Source organism: Cupressus sempervirens, chromosome 10 (assembly GCF_028749045.1).
Source record: "Cupressus sempervirens isolate cs-2001-9-10 chromosome 10, ASM2874904v1, whole genome shotgun sequence".
NCBI lineage: Eukaryota > Viridiplantae > Streptophyta > Pinopsida > Cupressales > Cupressaceae > Cupressus > Cupressus sempervirens.
In genome coordinates this window covers 580,255,450-580,274,830 of record NC_143127.1, presented here as the reverse complement: position 1 = coordinate 580,274,830, position 19,381 = coordinate 580,255,450, and the positions used below count along the sequence as shown (strand labels likewise).

Genomic DNA, 19,381 nt, shown 5'->3' with positions numbered 1-19,381 from the left:
CTCCTACACAACAGAAATGGGTCAGCAAACTCATGGGGTATGATTATGAGATCACCTACAAGAAGGGTAAGGAGAATATTGTGGCAGATGCTCTTTCTCGCACATTTGATAATCAAGCTTCCCTTTCCGCTATTTCTAAGCCCATTCCCAATTGGTTAGAGTCTGTTCAGCAGGGCTATGACAGTGACTCTTCTTTATCTCAAATCATTCACCAGCTAGCCAATAATCCTTCTGCTATACCACATTACTCTTGGGATGGTGCTTCTCTTCGATACAAGGGTCGGCTAGTGCTTCCTCAGAACCCAGCTCTACATCAGGCTATTTTTTATGAACTCCATGCTTCTCCTTCAGCAGGGCACTCAGGCTTCCTCAAAACTTATGAGCGAGCAAGGAGAAACTTCTTTTGGAAAGGAATGAAACAGACGATTCAACAGATGGTGGCTGAATGTGATACTTGCCAACGCCACAAGGGTGAAACGACCCTCCTTCCTGGCTTGCTCGAACCATTGCCCATCCCTACACGGATTTGGACTGATATTTCTATGGATTTCATTGAAGGGCTTCCTAAATCCGGTGGCAAGACAGTGATCTTGGTTGTGGTTGATCGTCTCTCGAAATATAGTCATTTTTGTGCCCTCAGCCACCCCTATACTGCCTCCTCTGTTGCACAAATCTTCATGGACCAGATATTTCGTCTTCATGGACTCCCTTCTTCCATTGTCTCTGATCGTGATGCAACTTTTACCAGTCATTTTTGGACTGAACTGTTTCAGAAAACTAGCACCAAACTGAAGATGAGTTCGGGCTATCACCCACAAACTGATGGTCAAACGGAAATTGTCAATAAATGCTTGGAAACTTATCTTCGTTGCTTCACTTCCGAACAGCAACATCAGTGGGCCAAGTGGCTCCCTTTAGCTGAATGGTGGTACAATACCTCTTACCACACTGCCTCTAAAATGACTCCATATGAAGCAGTCTATGGTCAGGCACCTCCAGTGCTCCTTCCCTACACTCCCAACAGCTCACCAGTCCAAGCAGTTGACATAGTTCTCCGCAGCAGGGATCAGATTCTTCGTACCTTACAGGATAATCTTCACATGGCCCGTAATCGGATGAAACAACAAGCAGATCAACACCGTTCTGAGCGCTCATTTCAAGTTGGGGATATGGTTTTCTTCGTCTACAGCCATACAAACAATCCTCCCTAAAGCTGAAAGGGCGTCATAAGCTGGCCCCAAAATTTTATGGGCCTTATCAGGTTCTGCAGAAGATTGGTTCAGTTGCTTATAAACTGGAACTTCCTCCTTCTTCCCGCATTCATCCAGTCTTTCATGTTTCTTGTCTAAAGAAAGTTCTGGGTACCACTGTCAGAGCACAAACTACTCTCCCTGAAATGGATACGGAAGGATCCATTATCCTGGAGCCGGTGGCAATCATTGACCAGCGCACTCGCCAGCTTCGCTCTCGCTCCATCTCTGAGGTCTTGATTCAGTGGCATGGCCTGCAACCAGAGGATGCTACCTGGGAACCCCTTCTTCAGATTCAACAACAATTTCCACACCTTAAGCTTTGAGGACAAAGCTTTTTTCTAAGGGAGAGGGGATGTTAGGAACCTGTGTGTTCCTTCTGTTTATTTTGTTAGAGTAGAGTTGTTGGACGCATATGCTTTGTAAGTCGTCCCGTGAGTTTATTTTATTATCCCACATGCATAGGTAGTATTACTTTTCTAGATCGTACCCAGTATATAAGAATAGGTTGAGGCCCTTGATGGGCACGGACGAATTTATTGTATTGAGCTTGCTCAAAGGAGGTTACCCCCTCGAAGTGGCCTGCGATCAGTAGATTTATTCTGAGTTCTGCTATCACTTTGTATTCTGTTATTTCGAGCATTCTCACGATATTGCTATAAGGAGGTTCTTCTCATGCATTGAAAAAAGTTGAAGGTAAACACTTTTGTATTTCACACATTAGTCGACGAATTCTTTTCTTCCAATATTCTATATCTTCTTTATGGATTTCTTTAGATAAAAAACACCTATAAGGGATTCAAGACACAAAAACATATAAATACGAAACTTTACAATATATTACTTATTTGATATATTGAACAAATATCATTACTCACCTCATGTATTTTCCAAGATAATATATCACTTGTTTGATATTATTGTCGAAGTTATCTAAGAGTGATAGTGGTAGCACATACTGCAACAATTGTCAACTGATCATTTCATTCTTTTCTAACGTAATACAATAAATATTGAATGCAGTTACACAAATATATTGTAAATACGAAAGACTGTGACTTACCTTGATGAAGGTATGCCAATCATGGATTTTCAGCCCTGGAGCAAATTCACTTTTCTTCGATATGAGATTGCTTATATTCGTAGCAAATCGTATAGGAAATAAAAATTTCCATATGACTTCTTTTATGGCATTACTTTGTTGCTTTGTTAATAACTAAGGAAGGGCACTTGCATTAATCTGGTATCCATTGCTATTTGATTCAATGATATTTTTCATTACATGATTGGAATCATGAATGTCACTACAAATTTTAGCAAATTTTTCTTTGTCGCACCTTCCATCCAATATTTTCCACATTGTCTTTGCTACATTCTTTCCAATGTGCATAGTATCAAATAAATGCACAATTTGTAGTTTCTTGTAGTAGAGTAGCCTACTAAATTCTCTTGGATAACATTTTAGTCCCTTTGGAAGGTTGTCAGTGATGCCTTGATGACCTTCACGATCATCAATTACATAATTAGTCAACAAAACACAATCAAAATATAATTTCCAAACATAAACCATTGGGTGGAGCAATACTACCTCGAATTCTATTATATTCCAACTATCATAGGTGAGGTGTCATTCTTCGTGGCTTTGATGTAGTCTCTTCTTTCCCATTGAAAAAATATTTTTTGGCACTTTAATACTTATGATTTCTATGGAGGAAGTGCCTATACTCATCAAACACTTATTTTTTTTAACTTTTGGAATGACAAGATTTCATCTTTTGACCACAAATTGGACATGCGAATTTTCCCTTTGTTTGAAGACCTATAAGATAACGATACAATTGGATTAAATATGTTAACTTTTAGAATTAGTATTATTGTGTACAACTAAATTTTAGCAAAACATACCACAGAAATTTGTCAACCCTGGGGCATCATAAATTGTCCACACAAACATTGCATGGAATTGAAATTATTTTTGTCCAATTGCTTTAGAGATATCATACATGGTGAAACCATTCCATAACACCAACAACTCATCGATAAGAGGCATAATATATACATTCATATCTTTCACTTGGTACTTACCTAGTTGAATGAACAACATCAAATAATTGTTGTGGTCATTTCACTCCAAGACATGTAATTACATGTAGATAACAATAAAATAATAAAATAGTTGGAACAATCTTTGCCAACATAATGTGCTCCCTCTTTATTGACACCCATGGAGGAAGGTTATTGTTGATAACAAAAATAGGCCACAGCAAGTAAATAGATTGTATCTCTCCAAATGGATTAACATCGTCAATTGCTAGAGAAAGCCTAAGATTTTGAGGTTCTTCATAAAAGTGTGGCCACTTTTCCCCCATGTCCATAAATATTGGACCATTTGTAGGCATTTGAATAATGTCATCTCAACTTCTATTGCATGCATGGTAATTCATAAATTATGCCAAGCTATTGCACCTAAATAATCATTTAAAACATGGAATAATGGGGGTGTAACGAAGAACCTTGTGAGGAACCTTTTTGTCACTTGATCATCTCGATATCTACTTGTATATTCAGGGCATTTTGTTGCATTTTTGTGTTCTTTATGATAAATAGCATGATCTTCAGGACAAGCATATATTGTTTGATACTCCATTCCAATATGTTTCATATTGGCACATAATTCTCGATACGAGCGAGGGAGAAATTTGATGGTGGTAACAAAAAGTCACCTATCAATCTACAGCAAAAAATATAAGTCGTTAGTATAAACAATCTTAATGGTACATGTTTCACCTTTTATAGACTATAACAATGTATATAACAAACCTTAGCATATGTGACATTGTTATGTTGGATAAACCATTCATAACCTTCAAAATTCACAAAAAAAAATTGTAACAGAGAGAAGAGTTGATTGGGATCCTTCCTAAAGGGTTGTGCTTTCCTTCTCAAGTAGAGGTATATCATAGATGGCCTCAATGTCATCCTCATCATAATCATCACCATCATCATCATCACCAGCACTAGCACTAGCACCAATACCAAATGTGTCATGGATCACTGCATTTGTACCATCATCTTCAAATGTATTTTCTGGTGCATGATCATCATCTTTCATGGGATCATGATCTTCTCCTTCAATATGCATACCTCCATGTTCCTCCATAATCACAACTTCATGTTCCTCTGAGATGTGGTAGTCCATATCAATAATACCCTGGGGAGATTGACCTATATAAAAATGATGATAATCAAACCCCCCTTCAATGTGATAATCAAACCCTCGTTCTATGGGTCATATGTATATTGATTGTGAAAACAATAAAACAAACAACTTACCAATGGATGATAATCAAACCCCCCTTCAATGTGACCACTCTCCCTACAATGTCTCTTAGCTATTTTCATTTTGATTATTCTTGTCTTTAAGTCATTACAACTCTTGCAAGGACAATAACATTTGTCATTGCCTTCTCTTTGAAAGTTAGACAACAATGTAGAAATTGCCTCCCTATTTTGATCAAATTCCCTTGTATTATTAGACATGATCCTTCTTCATGGGAATAACTTATTATTGTACCCTTATTGAATTGGTTGTACTTGCTAGATCTATCATTGATAACCATTTCAACATACACATTGACATTAGAGAGAAAACCCTGGAAAAAAAATTGGACATGGTGTTTTTAATGTTTATATCTACACATATGGTTTTGAAACAAAAAATTTGGTGTACTTAATGTTTATATCTACACATATGGTTTTGAAAGAAAAATTGGTGTAATTAATGTGTATATCTGCCAAAATATTGGACATGTACTAAATGTTTATATCTACAAATATGGTTTTGAAAGAAAAATTTGGTGTAATTAATGTGTATATCTGCAAAAATATTGGACATGTTGTACTTAATGTTTATATTTGCACATATGGTTTTGAAGATGGTAAAATTATTGAACAAGTTAGTCTTTTAGAACCTACTCAAAACTCATAAGTAGTAGACTTAAATATGGTGTTCGATCAAACTCATAAGTGGTTGGAAAACTCAAAACAATTTTGGGAAAATGCATTTCACCTCACCTCGCTCAAATTCACCATTATTCCTTTTCAACATCCCACCTTTGCATTTCATCCCTATTCATCAAAAATTTCACCCAATGATCAACCCATCTCACCCTTATAAATATGCTCCATTTATATCTCCATTTACCGCATCAACACAACTCTCATTTCATATTGATTACTTATATGGACTATCTCTCTCATTGATAAGTTTTGATAGTGGCATAGAACTAATTATCTTAGTTGTTGATGAGAACCAATAGACATTATTGTCTAGCTCAGGGACATAAACAGAAGATATGGGTGCAATGAAGGAAATGTCATAATTTGTGTTTCATTTATGCCTCTTCATTTTGATTTTGTTCAAGAAAAGCCTATCAATGCTAATGGAAAATAACAATGCACTTTCTAAGAGTCTACAATTGTTCAACAAAATTAATGTTTTGCTTAAACTTTCAATAAATTTTATAATTTTTAAAAATATATATTAACATTTTAAGATTGGAAATATTTGAATAATGTATAGCATGTCACAATATTCTAAAATTGTATGGATTTTAGTATAATGTATAGCATGTCACTATTGTACAAGATGTTGAGAGAATGGATAGCAAACAATAGGTGGAATTGAAGTTGAGCCAAGAGAAGTGGTAGAGGGTATGTGGCTTAGGGTTAGAGGATATAGTAAATTAATATATGCAGCAAACAAGCATCGAATGTCAAGGGGTACACAAACTATTCCAAAGCTTTATCAAAACAATGAAGAACATGAGATAGAGTAGATGGGAAGACTTGCATATCTGATGGGTTACATAAGAAGCCTTCACATCACTAACTATGAGCTATTAAGCTTTATTTATCAAAATAGCAGATGCTATCTTCTATTCATTGACAAAATGGTCATTACATGCTTTGCAATGCATGCATCTTGACAACTTTTATCTGAAAGTATAAATGATTTTGGCTAGATGAAATATTAATGCAAGTTACTCCAGGGACACTCCTTATACTTCAGCAAAAATACTTGAGGACTTGAACCTTTCATCTAAACAACTCAGGGGTCTCTATTCAGAGATGGGATCTGAGAAGCCAAGCAAAATCCAAGCAAAAACTCTTCCAATGCATATTAGATCACCTCATCAAAATTTAATTGTTCAAGCTCACAATGGGTCTGGAAAGACAACTTGTTTTGTTCTAGGTATGTTGAGCAAAGTTAATCCGAAGATTAATGCACCATAGGCACTTTGTGTATGCCCAACAAGAGATTTGGCAATGCAAGTTGTTACTATTTATGTCTAGATTTATTTTTTGCAGTAATTTGAAATATCATCTTATGAATGACTTTTTTTTGTCATACAATCCTCATTTCAAATAAATTTTATACAGAATCATGAAGTCCTTTTAAAAATGGGAAAGCATACATCCATAACTTCAGCATGTGTTGTGCCTAGTAATGTTGCAAATTACGTCAAAAGGCATGAACCTTTTACTAAGCATGTTATAATTTGTACACCTAGTACACTTAAAAAGTGGACGATGACAAAAATTTTGAGAATTTGATGACGTAGATCATATGTTGGCTCAGGTAAAAACGTTTTTGACAGATACTTGTCTTTTTTTTCCATTAAGGTATTTTATTTTATATGATTCAAAGAGGCGATGTTTAATGAAGCTTAGTAAATTGATATACAAGAAAATGCAATTGGTCACACCTTTTTTTCTATTATAGTTGTTAGAGATGATGTAAACACAAACACTATGTTATTGTAGATATACACTTTCTTACGTGTTACGATGCCCTCGATCAAGATGAGCAAGAAATCACCATTATATGGAAATGAACTTTTGTACTCATGTTTTGTATGAGAATAACCACCTTCTAAAACATACAGACTCATAAAACTTTAGTCTTTAGTAAACAATAGGTGATTCCATTAACTTTAGTATTTTGTAAAAAGACCCTATACTCTTTGTACAGTGTGATGAAACCTCTCCATGCAAACTAGAAATTATACTTTGTCCAATGATAACTGTGTGAAGTAGTTGTTTTAGCGTCAAGGATGCTCACATTTATAGTAGTTGTTGTTTTGTCTTACAAGGTGATGTTTTCTTTTCTTTTTTTCTTTATCATACGATGAGCCTATAATATCAAGAAATTCTTTCAATTTGTGATGGTTGACGAACTACTTAAGATATAATAAGTGCCACGTTTAATATATGTTAAAACTGGCAATTTGGGTAAGCTTTAATTTGTGATTATAAGAAAAAAAATTAAAAGAATTAATTCATGGTTAAATTTGTAATGATACAAATGAATGGGCATCAGTGAACTAGTCTATGTGGTACACCTCTTTTGACAATTACATATTTCCTCAACATAAATAGTAATTTATATACTAATTCCTCAACTAAAATAGTAAGTTATATGTTAATTGAAGATAATAAACACATTTACTGAATATAGATCCAAAACAGTTGATGGCCAGTGGTCTAGTGCACTCCTAAATCCTCTTAGAGATGAGGACATGATAGAGTCAAATGAAGAACAATGAAAGACTACTAAAATCACATAGTTGAATATTTATTTGCTCAGCCCAAACTCGATAACCTACAATACTAGCACTTTGATCTTCTCTAGGGTCTTAAGTTGCAAACTATGCTGCTACTTACATAAAAATCATAATTGGGGTTTAAACACATTAAAATATATCAATAGGCTCCTAATAGTATACCTAGCTTATAATAGTTTGAGTGTCTAATATATGTCTCTAATGGTTTATATCAGTATAAAGCTGGACACAGAGCTTTTTTTGTAAATTTAAATCTCTGTCCCAAAAAGAAAACCGCAGGTGAAGTATCTTGTAAAAATTCAAAAAATCTTCACTCAAATTAGTTAAATTTTACTTGCAAATTTCCAAATGCAAAGTGCAACAGTAAGATAAAAAGGACCTCAAATCAGTGCAATTGAAAATTTAGATCAATAGAGAGTAAAAAGAAAATTGTTGACTCAATCAGTTTACTTGCAACTATATATTGATGCCTTAAAAGCCTAATAGATTATTTGGAACAATGAACCAAGTCTTTAAATATGAAACCCTCTGGAAAAAATATTTTTCTTTCCAGTAGACTCAAGTCCACGCCTAAACTTGAATGGTTTGCTTTGTAAATGTAGAAATCTTGAGAAAATAAAGTGATTCAAACTTCAACTAGCAGGCTCAGTCACTTTAATTACACTTCTCATTACAACTTGATTTACACCATTACAATAGAGGAATGAATGGAAGTAAAACCACTAGCTATGCTATAGAAGATTTGTAATGGATGACCACAAAACTATTGACAATTGTAATGGTCAAGATACAAGGGATATAACCATCGCATATGCAACCATGAAACTAATAGTAATCATAACATAAAATTTAGAAGACATGACCCCATAACCATAGCTAATATTAACAACAAAGAACCACAAGACATGTTATATAAGATACTTCATGTTTAGGTTTATAATGTAGACCAAGATTGCAATAATAGAATTCGCCATTGTTATACTTTTGATGAAATGATCGCAAATTCATGGGATATTGTTAATGATGAATTTTGGTCTTTATTAAAGTGGCAGTGATTCCTGTGGTTTTCATCATTTTTTTACATTTCCATTTAAATGCAATTTTTTGAAAAGTTTGTATTCCTTTAAAAATCCCACGAAATGAATGAGACTGATAGTGTAGACCAAGACTACAGTAATACTCACTGATAACCTTTTGTGTAGGGAGAATGCAAAGCAAGGGCACGAAGATCACAAGGGCACGGCACGACAACAAAATCGCAAAGAGGGCACGACACTGCAACAAAATGCAGAGCAAGGGCATGGCTAGGCAACGAAATCGTAGATCTCCACACTCTTTCGCAACTAATCTCCACGCTTGTTTGGAGCTCTCCATACTCTTTCATGTGCAGCTCTCCATAATCAATCAAATGGGGAATGATTAATGTCGTGTTTCTTTTTTTTGTTTATAATCACACAGACGTCACAATTACAATGCCAATGTCAATATAACAACTTGCAAAAAAAATATGAAATCACAAACAAATCACACTGTCATTGCAATTTGACCCCAAATATTGTAGTGCTAAATCAGGTGAGTGTCGTATGGTGGGAATCACCTAAACAAGGAATCCAGGTAGCTGATGAAGACAATGCCCGTGCTGAAAGAGCATGACCTTTCCTAGGAGGAGGTGGTGGCTTTGAAGAAGCAATATTATGTTGTTGCATGGCCTCCTCTAAAGCCTTAAGTTGTTTCCAACACCTAGAAACTAGTTGTCCTTCCTTGCCACAAAAACTCCAAGGATCACCTATAAACTTTATTCTTAGAGGAAGACTCACCAAACTTAGAAGGTTTTCCCTTCAGAGTGGATTGCATCGGATCTAGGAGAAGCCTTGGAGGAATTCTCACTACCTACTAAATATGATTTGGGCTCTAATTTCTGCTTCAGCTTCCCTGCATATGTCTAAGTACCCAATGTTTGGTTCTTTGGTCCTGTTAGAGAGTCCAACTGTGAAAGCTTGGCTTTCTCTCTAGTCAACCAGTCACAGAATACCACAAATATGGGCATGGTAAATCTAGGACCCAAAGCACCCACAGTGGAATGGAAGGTAGAAGAGAAAATCTAAAAGTTTCCTCGAAGCTTTGACAATGTCATATAAATGCACTCTTTATTAGTCTTCACTTTCCCACAACTGTGTAACAAAGATCTCTGTTGTTTAAACCTCATCAGAAAATCCTTAATAGGGGGAAAAGCATCCAGTACAAGTGATGAAAGGTTTGCCTCAATTTGAAGTGCCCTGAGCTCATTGATGGTACCAAAGAAGTCCTTGAACTTGGCCCACATTTCTCGAGGGGAATTTAACCCATCAAGATGAAACTACAAGCTATCTGAAACATTCAAGAAAATCAAACCCATGGCCTCATCCATCTTACTCCTGCGTTGCATGACCTCAGAAGGCCTCTGTAAAACTGGTTGTACTTCATCTAAACAAGACCACAAATCCTTTGAACAAAGAAGTTGTGTTATAGAAGATGTCCACGTGTGATAGTTATGTGACTTTAGAGGAACTAGACAAGAAGAGGTTTTGGCCATTGTTTTACAAGGTGTTTTTTTTTATAATAGTTTTGGTTTGCTGATGTAAATGACAAAAACAATAATATAAAACACCCCCCACAATGCAAAAAGTTGAACCCCAAATGCTAGAAAGAATGTGTATACAAGCAAAGAGGAAAAAAGATTTTGTTTGAAAATCACATGTACCTTTGAAAAATATTGATGAAATAACATACAATCCAGAAATTTTTCAAGAAGAATTTTCTAGCACTTCTTTCGAATCGAAAAATGGAGCTAAAACGAGCAAGTTATGCCACCCGGAATGTAGAATGGATCATCGAACTTTGGCTGAAACAACAAGTGTCATACTAGAAAAAAAAATCCAAAAAATACCTTCACCATCATGTCCGTCTTGGAATCAGCTTTTCGACGATATCTTGTTTGCCCAAAAATGCCTCTGTATGCTTAAGTTAGAGCAAAAAAACCACCAGATACCTTGAAATTGCAAATAAAAATGCAAGAAAACCTCCTTGGGGCTAAAACTTAAGCCCCTCGGGCCCCCCATGTGACCGCAAAAAGGCTAGGCGAAGCGAGAGTGGCGCGCGAGCAGTGCGTAAGCGGTGGGCAGGCATAGTGGCACATGGGCAATGGATGCCAGCAGCAATGGCATCGCAATGGCTAGGAGGTGTCATGGTGATGGTGCAACCTTTTTATAACTGGCTGCGTTTTTTTTTAAAAAGACTAAAATAATTTATTTAAAGTGAATAGTAATATTGCATTTATATATAAATTAATTTTTTTAATTAGATATTTTTTATATTAAAACTTGTTTATTTCAAAAATCTATGATAATTTTTTAATCTTAATCAATTATTGATTAAATTATATTAAATAGCATCATTACAATTCACTATTCTCTATAAAAAAATTAATCTTAAAATAGTATAACTTATGACAACTCACTATTCTCTAACTATTAATTTTTTTAACTCAAACTATTACAACTTGCGGCAAATACAAGACAATAAAAACCTAAATAGTTGTGTGTTAAGGCTTTAGTAAAGGCCCGACAACGTGCATCGTATAACTATTTTGCTGTCCTTGAATTTGCTTGTAAGTAACTACTTACACATGATATGTTTGAGGCTATTTTAAAATTGTGAAGGAGTGTCTCCACTTGAAATTATTAACAAGAGCTCTGATGAGCTAGTCCCTGCCTTTTGTTAAAAATGGCTAGTAGATTTGTCCTATAGTTGTAGAAACATGGGCAAAACTATAGAGTGACATGTTTAGTTAGAGAATATAATCAATCTTTTATTAGTTTAGTTGTTCGTATATCAAGAATTTAAACTTTTTTTTATAGATTAAAAGCTTACTATCATTATTAAAAAACTATTTATTGAATATTTAATACTTATCAAATTATTAATTTTAATATTAAAAAATAATATATCTATCATTTTAAAGATTGATAGTGAACATGCCTTTCACTTTGTATTATAAATTAATATGTTTATTCTATGCTGATAGTAAGTGATATGACTAGGCAAGAGGTCTTGGGTTCAAATCTACTCAAGGTTAACACATAATATTAAATAATATGAATAATATTATAATAAATCTACTTGTCATTAAAATAAATTTGGATGAATAAAAGACTCAAATTAAAATATTAAATAATCATTATTTAAATGAAAAAAATCTTTTAAATTTTAAATTTTGTTTCATTAATATGCCAAATTCCACTACATCTATAATACTATAATACATAAAGTCTTGTCTATTTTATATTCATATTATAGAATATATAGAACATATTTTATTATTATTAGATTATATAATATTAATAATATATTAGAACTAAGCTATAAAATAATTGTACCAATAAATAGAATTTTAAAAATTATTAAAATCTTAATTTCCACATTAAATTTTGGCATTATTTTCAATCTAATGTCCAGATTAGAAGGGCCGACCAAAGTCAAAGTGCCCTTATGGCTTTCTTACATCAGTATTTTCCGTGGAGACACTATCTGAGACATGCATAGGCCTAGCATTCCTGCTTTTGATTCGTAAGCTGAATTTTTCAAAACAAATAAATAATAAAAAACCCAGGAATGAATATTTCCGCAAATCATTAAAAAGTTAAAAGTAAAATTAATTAAAAAATAATTTTAAAAATTGAATTTGAAAAAGCGAAAAACATTAACCTAACAATAATAATGATGCAGCACCTCTTTTGACATCACACGTTTCATGTACTCTGCCTAAAAAAGATACATTAGAAAGTGTTTAATTTTTTTATCTGTCCTTTCATTCGCTGTCAATTTGTTTTTCTAATTTATTAATATAAAACATATAAAACCCCATCAATAATAATATTGGCCAATGGAGAAAAAAAACAACGAAAATGAAATTTGCGAAATCAAAGGACAATAAACTGTTTAATTTTTCTTCGAGGCAAGATTAATGGTATTTCGGCCAGACGAAAACATTAGTATCCACCTTTGACTAATAATATGAGATTAACTTTAATATTTAATCTATTCATGTCAATTAAGAGAACGTGAGTCGCTTAGCACAAAAAGATACTTAAATTTATCGACATAAATACTGAATACATTTTCAACCTCTGGTGTTTTTTTTGCCGTCTCAGTGAATCCACTTGTGCGCATTTGTTTAGCTTTCTATATTTTTTTTATTGAATAAAAATATAAGTTTTACAAATTATATATTCATAATATACTTAGTTACCCAGTTCTCCCCTTGGCCCTTCAAACCAGGCGAGTTTCAAACCGGTTTTTGGTCCTGGTCCTAGTTCCCTTTTGGGTTCCACTTGGGTTCAAACCCAAGCAGGTTGGTTCCTCCAAGTTGAAATTAGGTCAAACCATGGTAGACCTAGGTAGATCGAGTGGGAAGTAGGTACAGTTCTATTGGGGACATTCTATAATTTAGTGTAGAAAACAATTTTGACAAAATCTGAATAAAGAGTAATAACATTACAAAATTGATGTAAGAACATCTTAGGTTGCCTTGTTATCCTGCTCATTTTGTTCATTCTACATGTTGACGCCAAGTTACCAAATGTACATCAAGTGATTCTTCATTCGCCGAGTTACCCAATGTATGCCAAGTGACTCTTCATTAATCGAGTTACCCAGTGTATGCCAAGTGACTCTTCATTCGCCAAGTTACCCAATGTATGCCGAGTGAGTCTTCATTCGCAGAGTTACCTAGTGTATGTCGAGTGTCAACATTTGGACGTGATTTCTGCGAGCCAACTTGCAGGATTTATTTTGTTTGTGACATTTATGCTGAGATATTTTCTTGGGATGCGTCCAAACCATTGTTGAGTCGGCCTTCCTCTTATGTAATGTTCTAGAATAATGTGTAAGTCATTTTGGCAAGTATATATAGAGTGTTTAGGCTTAGAGTTAGGTAAGTTTTTGGGAAAAAGATTAGAGAGTAGAACTGAAAGTGCGAATTTGCAGTTGGATCTTTAAAGGTGAATGTATTTGTAATTGGTCGTAACCCAGAAGGCCTTATAGTTGGGCATGTGTGAAGATATTTTGATGAATCAATAAAAGTATTTCACTCTTCTTCCTCCTTTGGTTCTTGTTCTTTGTATTTGCTTCTGTTGTGTTAACTCTTGCAAGGTGGTTTGGATAGCTGGGTGAGCCTTTGGCCCTAGTTATTCATCCTTTTGCTTGCGTCAAAAACAGAACTTGCTGAAGTTCAAATATTTATTACATCAAATTAAACTAGCCCTCAAGATTTCTTCCAGTAAATTTTTTATATCCAATTGTTGATAATGACCCCTATCTGAATGATTGGAAGCTCTGTATGATGATAAATCATATTTGAAACATTAATTAACATCTTTAATAGGTGAAGGGAGTTGCAAGCTACTTGTATAACATTTTTCAAGTAGGGTGTTAATTACAATCATACCAGCTCTTTGTACAATGAAAAAGTAAGTAGGATGTTAATTATCAGCTCTTTGTACAATGAAAAAGTAATAAGCGTTGGACAACTTGGCAAGCAGTAATGTTATTAGTGCAGTTGATCCCAATAACATTGACAATGCTTGTGAACAACTAATGTCTTTGATGAAGAAGAAGAAGACAAGGATTTAGATAATCCATTAGATGATTGAAACTAAGCATAAAGTTCTAACTGTTGAAAGTCTAAACAATGATACTTGAACTCGATATTATTTTAATAGTTTGGTGTTGATAATAGATATGATGCTAAGATTACAAGTTTATAGTGTTTTTGTTGTTTTTATGATACTATGTAGCATTCTTATCTCAATTCATTTTTCTAGGCTACATACATGTGTGTGTGTGTGTGTGTGTGTTAATTTACACGTTTTGTACTAACAAACCTAAACGAACCCACACCCCTTTTCAAGATTTTTCTGTACCAGTGAACCAGTTCTTCGAACCCGAACTTGAAGCCGAACTCAAACTGGTAACTTAGTAAATATATTATAAAATCAAGTATAGGATATAGCTATAAATGTTCATTGAAACTTTCTAAATAAAAAATTAGGTACAAGGTCTTGCCATAATGAAGCTAACAACTTGTTATGAGGCAAGTTTCTAGTATTCTTTTCCACTCGATTATAAAAAAAATTAGGCTCGTGGTTTGTAAAGTTTTGAAACTCGCATTTAAACTCCATCCATTCAAGTATGGAGAATATTTTTTCAATGGATGGGGAAGCACTATAGATGATCCTGGTTGGATTCTAATCTATGAAAGAGTCACCAGACTCCCATCATTCCTTTGTTTGTGGCTCATTATTCTTCGTTTATTGGAAAAGCCCTACTCTTCAATTATTGGGAATGCCCTAGTTTTATAAGCATGACAAATTTATCTCCAAAGGGAAAGAGATCTCATTGGAGCATCTACTATTTGATGGAGTTCTTACTTTCAATCAAAGAGACTTAAACTACATCCATTCACGTATGGAGAATATTTTTTCAATGGATAGGGAAGCACTATAGATGATACTGGTTGGATTCCGATCTATGAAATCGTCACCAGACTTCCCATCATTTCTTTATTTGTGGCTCATTATTCTTTGTTTATTGGAAAAGTCCTACTCTTCAATTATTGGGAATGCCCTAGTTTTATAAGCATGACAAATTTATCTGGAAAGGAAAAGAGATCTCATTGGAGCATCTACTATTTGATGGAGTCCTTACTTTCAATCAAATAGATTTCAATCTAAAGTTTGTATCAGATAAAAAGTACTATGGATAGTATAAAAGCTTTATTTATATCTAAGTTGTACATGTATTTACCTAATAATTCAGATCACGAAGATTCAGTGCAGCAATGATAAAAAAAATATAGCACTGAGAAACGAATAAAGTGATTTTTTTTACCGAGAATTGGAGAAAGTACTCTGGTTGGGTTCGAAGAAGAGACCAACATAACAAGGTATAATTGGACGGCTTATGGTGAATGGCACAAGCTATATGAAGAGACAATATTTGTGCATCCCATATTTGCATAACACCCAGCAAGAACATAACAGTGGCACCTGATGTAATTGATTGCAGGAGGGATCCTATTATGGTATGCTTGCTAGATGGATGCAAGTGTGGTAATGAAGCCACCTGTAACAAGAAAAATGCCGCAGTAATATAAGGTTTATAAGATCAAGGAGGCCAACTAAGAATGAAGAGAATTTAAGAAGTGAATTGAAGACCAGCATCGTAGTGGAGCAGGAAAGCATCACACTTATCAAATGCTCCCCGACCAGACCAAACCCCTTGCAAATAGATTGGACTCTGGAGGGTTAAGAAGGCCCTTCAGGTTTTTATATACGTGACTTATTTATTATATTAGATGAATGAAACTGATTTGGAAGACAAATGTAGCACATATTATTATATATATTAATTTAATACTTTCATATTTAGGACATTATTTTATATTATTAAATGATTTGTGATTTTATAAGGATAACCATATTTTGATCTTTTTATCCATCTTTATGTCCTCAGTTTAAAAATGAATCTGATGAAGAGAAAAAAATCTATCACCTTGAAAATCAGAGCCAAGCATGACACGAAGTGCAAAGTTCATGGTTGGTATCTACATATCTAACATGAAACCACTCAAGCGCTGGGATACATGCTACAAGAGGAAGAAAGAACAGATCAGATGGATTGTAGCGCTTGTATGCTACTGTACATCAAAGTCAAGAAAATAAAATAATGTACCTCATGATATTACAAAATTTTAATATACTTGCCAATGTTTCCAAGTAATGCACACATAACCAGAAAGTTGAAAGCTTGTGATGTATCTAAAACTCCATAGGAATCGACACAATGCTGGAAGTGTCGTGACTCGTGAGAATCCTGAAAATTTGAAGCCACAAGATATGCTGCACCTGTATACATGGATGAATTCCACACAACCATCATTATGATCCAAACTCTATGCTTTGATAAGCTCCTATTTTCCAGAGTATTAGATACATTACAAGCGTACTGCTAGAAGTTCCAAAAATGACTTTTCTGATCAACTGCTAAAACATGATCTTGAGGAAATGAAAATATCACAAGAAATACTGATGCACTGCAGAGACTGGATCCTTATACATAATGAGTGGCCAGGCTGATTATGAGGATATTGGAATCAAGAAATACATCAGCATCTTGTGAAAATTCTTTGAAAAGCAGAACACCAGCATTGACTCATTTCATTATGAAATACAGTCTCACTAGAAGGATCCAACTTGAGATTAAGACCAAATGCAATCAATTTTGTATGGCTCTAGGAGAAGGATGCCCCAGATGTTCCAGATGATTCAGCCACATCGTCACTTCTTACTGAAGTTGCTGTAGTATCTATGGATTTGCCATGATCTTCACCATGCAGTGCTCTATTTAATCTTCTCAACCAAATTTCATAATCTACAGGATATGGGGTGCCACAGAGACTATCCACATAGTCAGCAAATGCTTTTAGTACAGCTGAAACTTCACCCAACTGCTGTTGAATAGACCTTCTTGCCCAGGACCTTTCTCTCCACTGCAAAACATCTTTCAAAGATTCTAGTTGTGGTGAACTCCCACCACATAAATAATATAGCAAGTAGACCAGGCTTTCTGCATCAGATGCAGGGCAGAGTTTTCTTTCTTGAAGAGCATATGTAGAGGAAAACTGAAGATTGACTGCAGGACTATCCCTCTCTTCAAGAACAGCACGACCCCAGTTCACAAGCACATAATAAGAATGTCTTTCTCCACCTGCCACACGAATTACATGATCAGGTGAGATATCTCCATGCTGAATGCCAGCAGAAACTGTGCTTCGCAAAGCAGACAAGCAATCATGACAGCACCTCAAAGCTTCATCTGCAGTGAACATGCCCTTCTTTGAAACAACACTGGCAACTGATTCTCCAATTGGAGAAGTTACCAGAATTGGAGTCCCACACCATGGATGGTCACAGCGACCACCTGGACTCTGCTTGTGACAGTGACCAGAATGCTTAATCCTTCCAGACGCAACTAGCTGTGGTAGATACTTGCTTGATACACCCCTTTGTTTCATAATGTTTAAAACTTTTGTCTGCCGCTGGACCTGGTACCATATACTCATATCTTCCCATGCAGGCTCAAATTTGGAAGGACTGGAGCCTACATAAACAGCCAAAAGCTTTCCCGGCTCCTCTAATGAAGTGCAGCTGTACAAAGATAGCCTCGCATCTCCTAAAGCCTCATGTATCTGAAAACCTCTTTGCCAATGTGAATCCTCCAGCCATAGCACAACTCCTGGCTCAAGCTTCATATGCTCAGTTTCCTTCCGCATAGAAGATTCTGATTCGTCCTGGATTTCAACAATTTCTCCATAAGAATGACTATTTTGATGGCGACGGAAAGAATCGCCACCATTCTCCTGTACTTCAAGAAGCCTCCGTTCAATTCTTCGCTTTTGCAATCGATTGTTGTGATCTGAGGCTAGCTCAGCAATGGATTTTTTTGGTGATCCTTTGCATTGCACGATCGAATAGAAGGTAGCCAAAAGAAGTTGACGAGTACCCACATCTCCCCAGTTAGCATTTCCGAGCTTGTTCCAAATTTCTTCAAAAGAAGATATGCTCACCTCTGCATGCTGTTGTATCCATTCCACTGCACTATCATACACCTTATTTGCATTGATATCCAGTTTATTCACATCCCCTTTGAGCTTCACAACTCCTCCATACTGACAATCAACCAACATCACATAGGTACAATCCACATGCTTCAAGATGTTAGATTTACTTAAACTTCTTGATATCAGCATATAAACTGAATAGAATAAAGCTTCACCAACAGCTGCAAAAGAAGGAATTCGATTATTTTCCTGTGGAATAACACCAAGATCAGTCCTTAACAATGCAAGCTCTACAACCTGATCCCAGTCCCCCTGTGAATTCCTACTATTCTTTACTAACAAGGCTGTTCCACAAAGATCTTCAACTTTTCCCCTTGCAACTGCCTTCTCTACAGTGTGGAATTTTGATCCTGCACCATATGGGCAAGATATATAGAATGGCATTGGTCCATCATTACCCCAAAATGCCTCCCATAGACTCTGTGCACCAGCATGCAAAAAATCTTCAATTGCAAAATATGCATCTGCTTCCACAGAACTGGACATCGATGCATACGGTCCACATGGCATTCGAATAAGTTGTTGGAAACCAATCCCCTCCAAAGCATAATCAAACTCACAGAGCTCATCTAGCTTAAAAGGGGACTCAAACAGAAGTTTTCCATCTGGAGACTTGTCCAGCTTGTCATATAACCAATCTTGAAGCTTATTTGAAAATATTTCACTGTCAACAAATCTTTTCGCAAAATCCTTCAATCCTCTCTGTGGTGATTCCCTTGTACGATCTCCTGCAGAAACACTAAATCTGCTGGAGGGTGAGCCCACAGATCTTGTACTGGAAGAGCTAC

General features: G+C 35.2%; 2 protein-coding genes across 8 annotated transcripts in view; both read right to left on the bottom strand.

Moving 5' to 3' along the window:
- The window catches only part of LOC149535203 (uncharacterized), a 25,461-nt gene extending 8,919 nt beyond the window's left edge, over window positions 1-16,542 (bottom strand). The window contains exons 1-2 of one of the 3 annotated variants that reach the window (XM_089803208.1): window positions 15,803-15,936; window positions 4,081-4,475 (exon numbers count right to left, since the gene is read on the bottom strand). In XM_089803208.1, the coding sequence (XP_089659334.1) occupies window positions 4,171-4,475; window positions 15,803-15,851 (354 nt within the window). In that variant the 5' untranslated portion in view covers window positions 15,852-15,936 and the 3' untranslated portion in view covers window positions 4,081-4,170. Of the gene's footprint in view, window positions 1-4,080; window positions 4,476-15,802; window positions 15,937-16,465 lie in introns of those variants that run through there. The other 2 variants (XM_089803207.1, XM_089803206.1) reach the window with 2 other exon arrangements.
- Window positions 16,487-19,381, bottom strand: part of LOC149535201 (uncharacterized) — a 52,222-nt gene continuing 49,327 nt past the window's right edge. For 2 of the 5 annotated variants that reach the window (XR_016356699.1, XR_016356700.1), the window contains 2 exons: window positions 16,678-19,381; window positions 16,487-16,559 (listed from right to left, as the gene is read on the bottom strand). Coding sequence is in view for 3 of the 5 variants with exons in the window: in XM_089803203.1 (XP_089659329.1) it covers window positions 17,205-19,381 (2,177 nt within the window). In the remaining 2 variants the exon portion in view is untranslated. The other 3 variants (XM_089803203.1, XM_089803204.1, XM_089803205.1) reach the window with 2 other exon arrangements.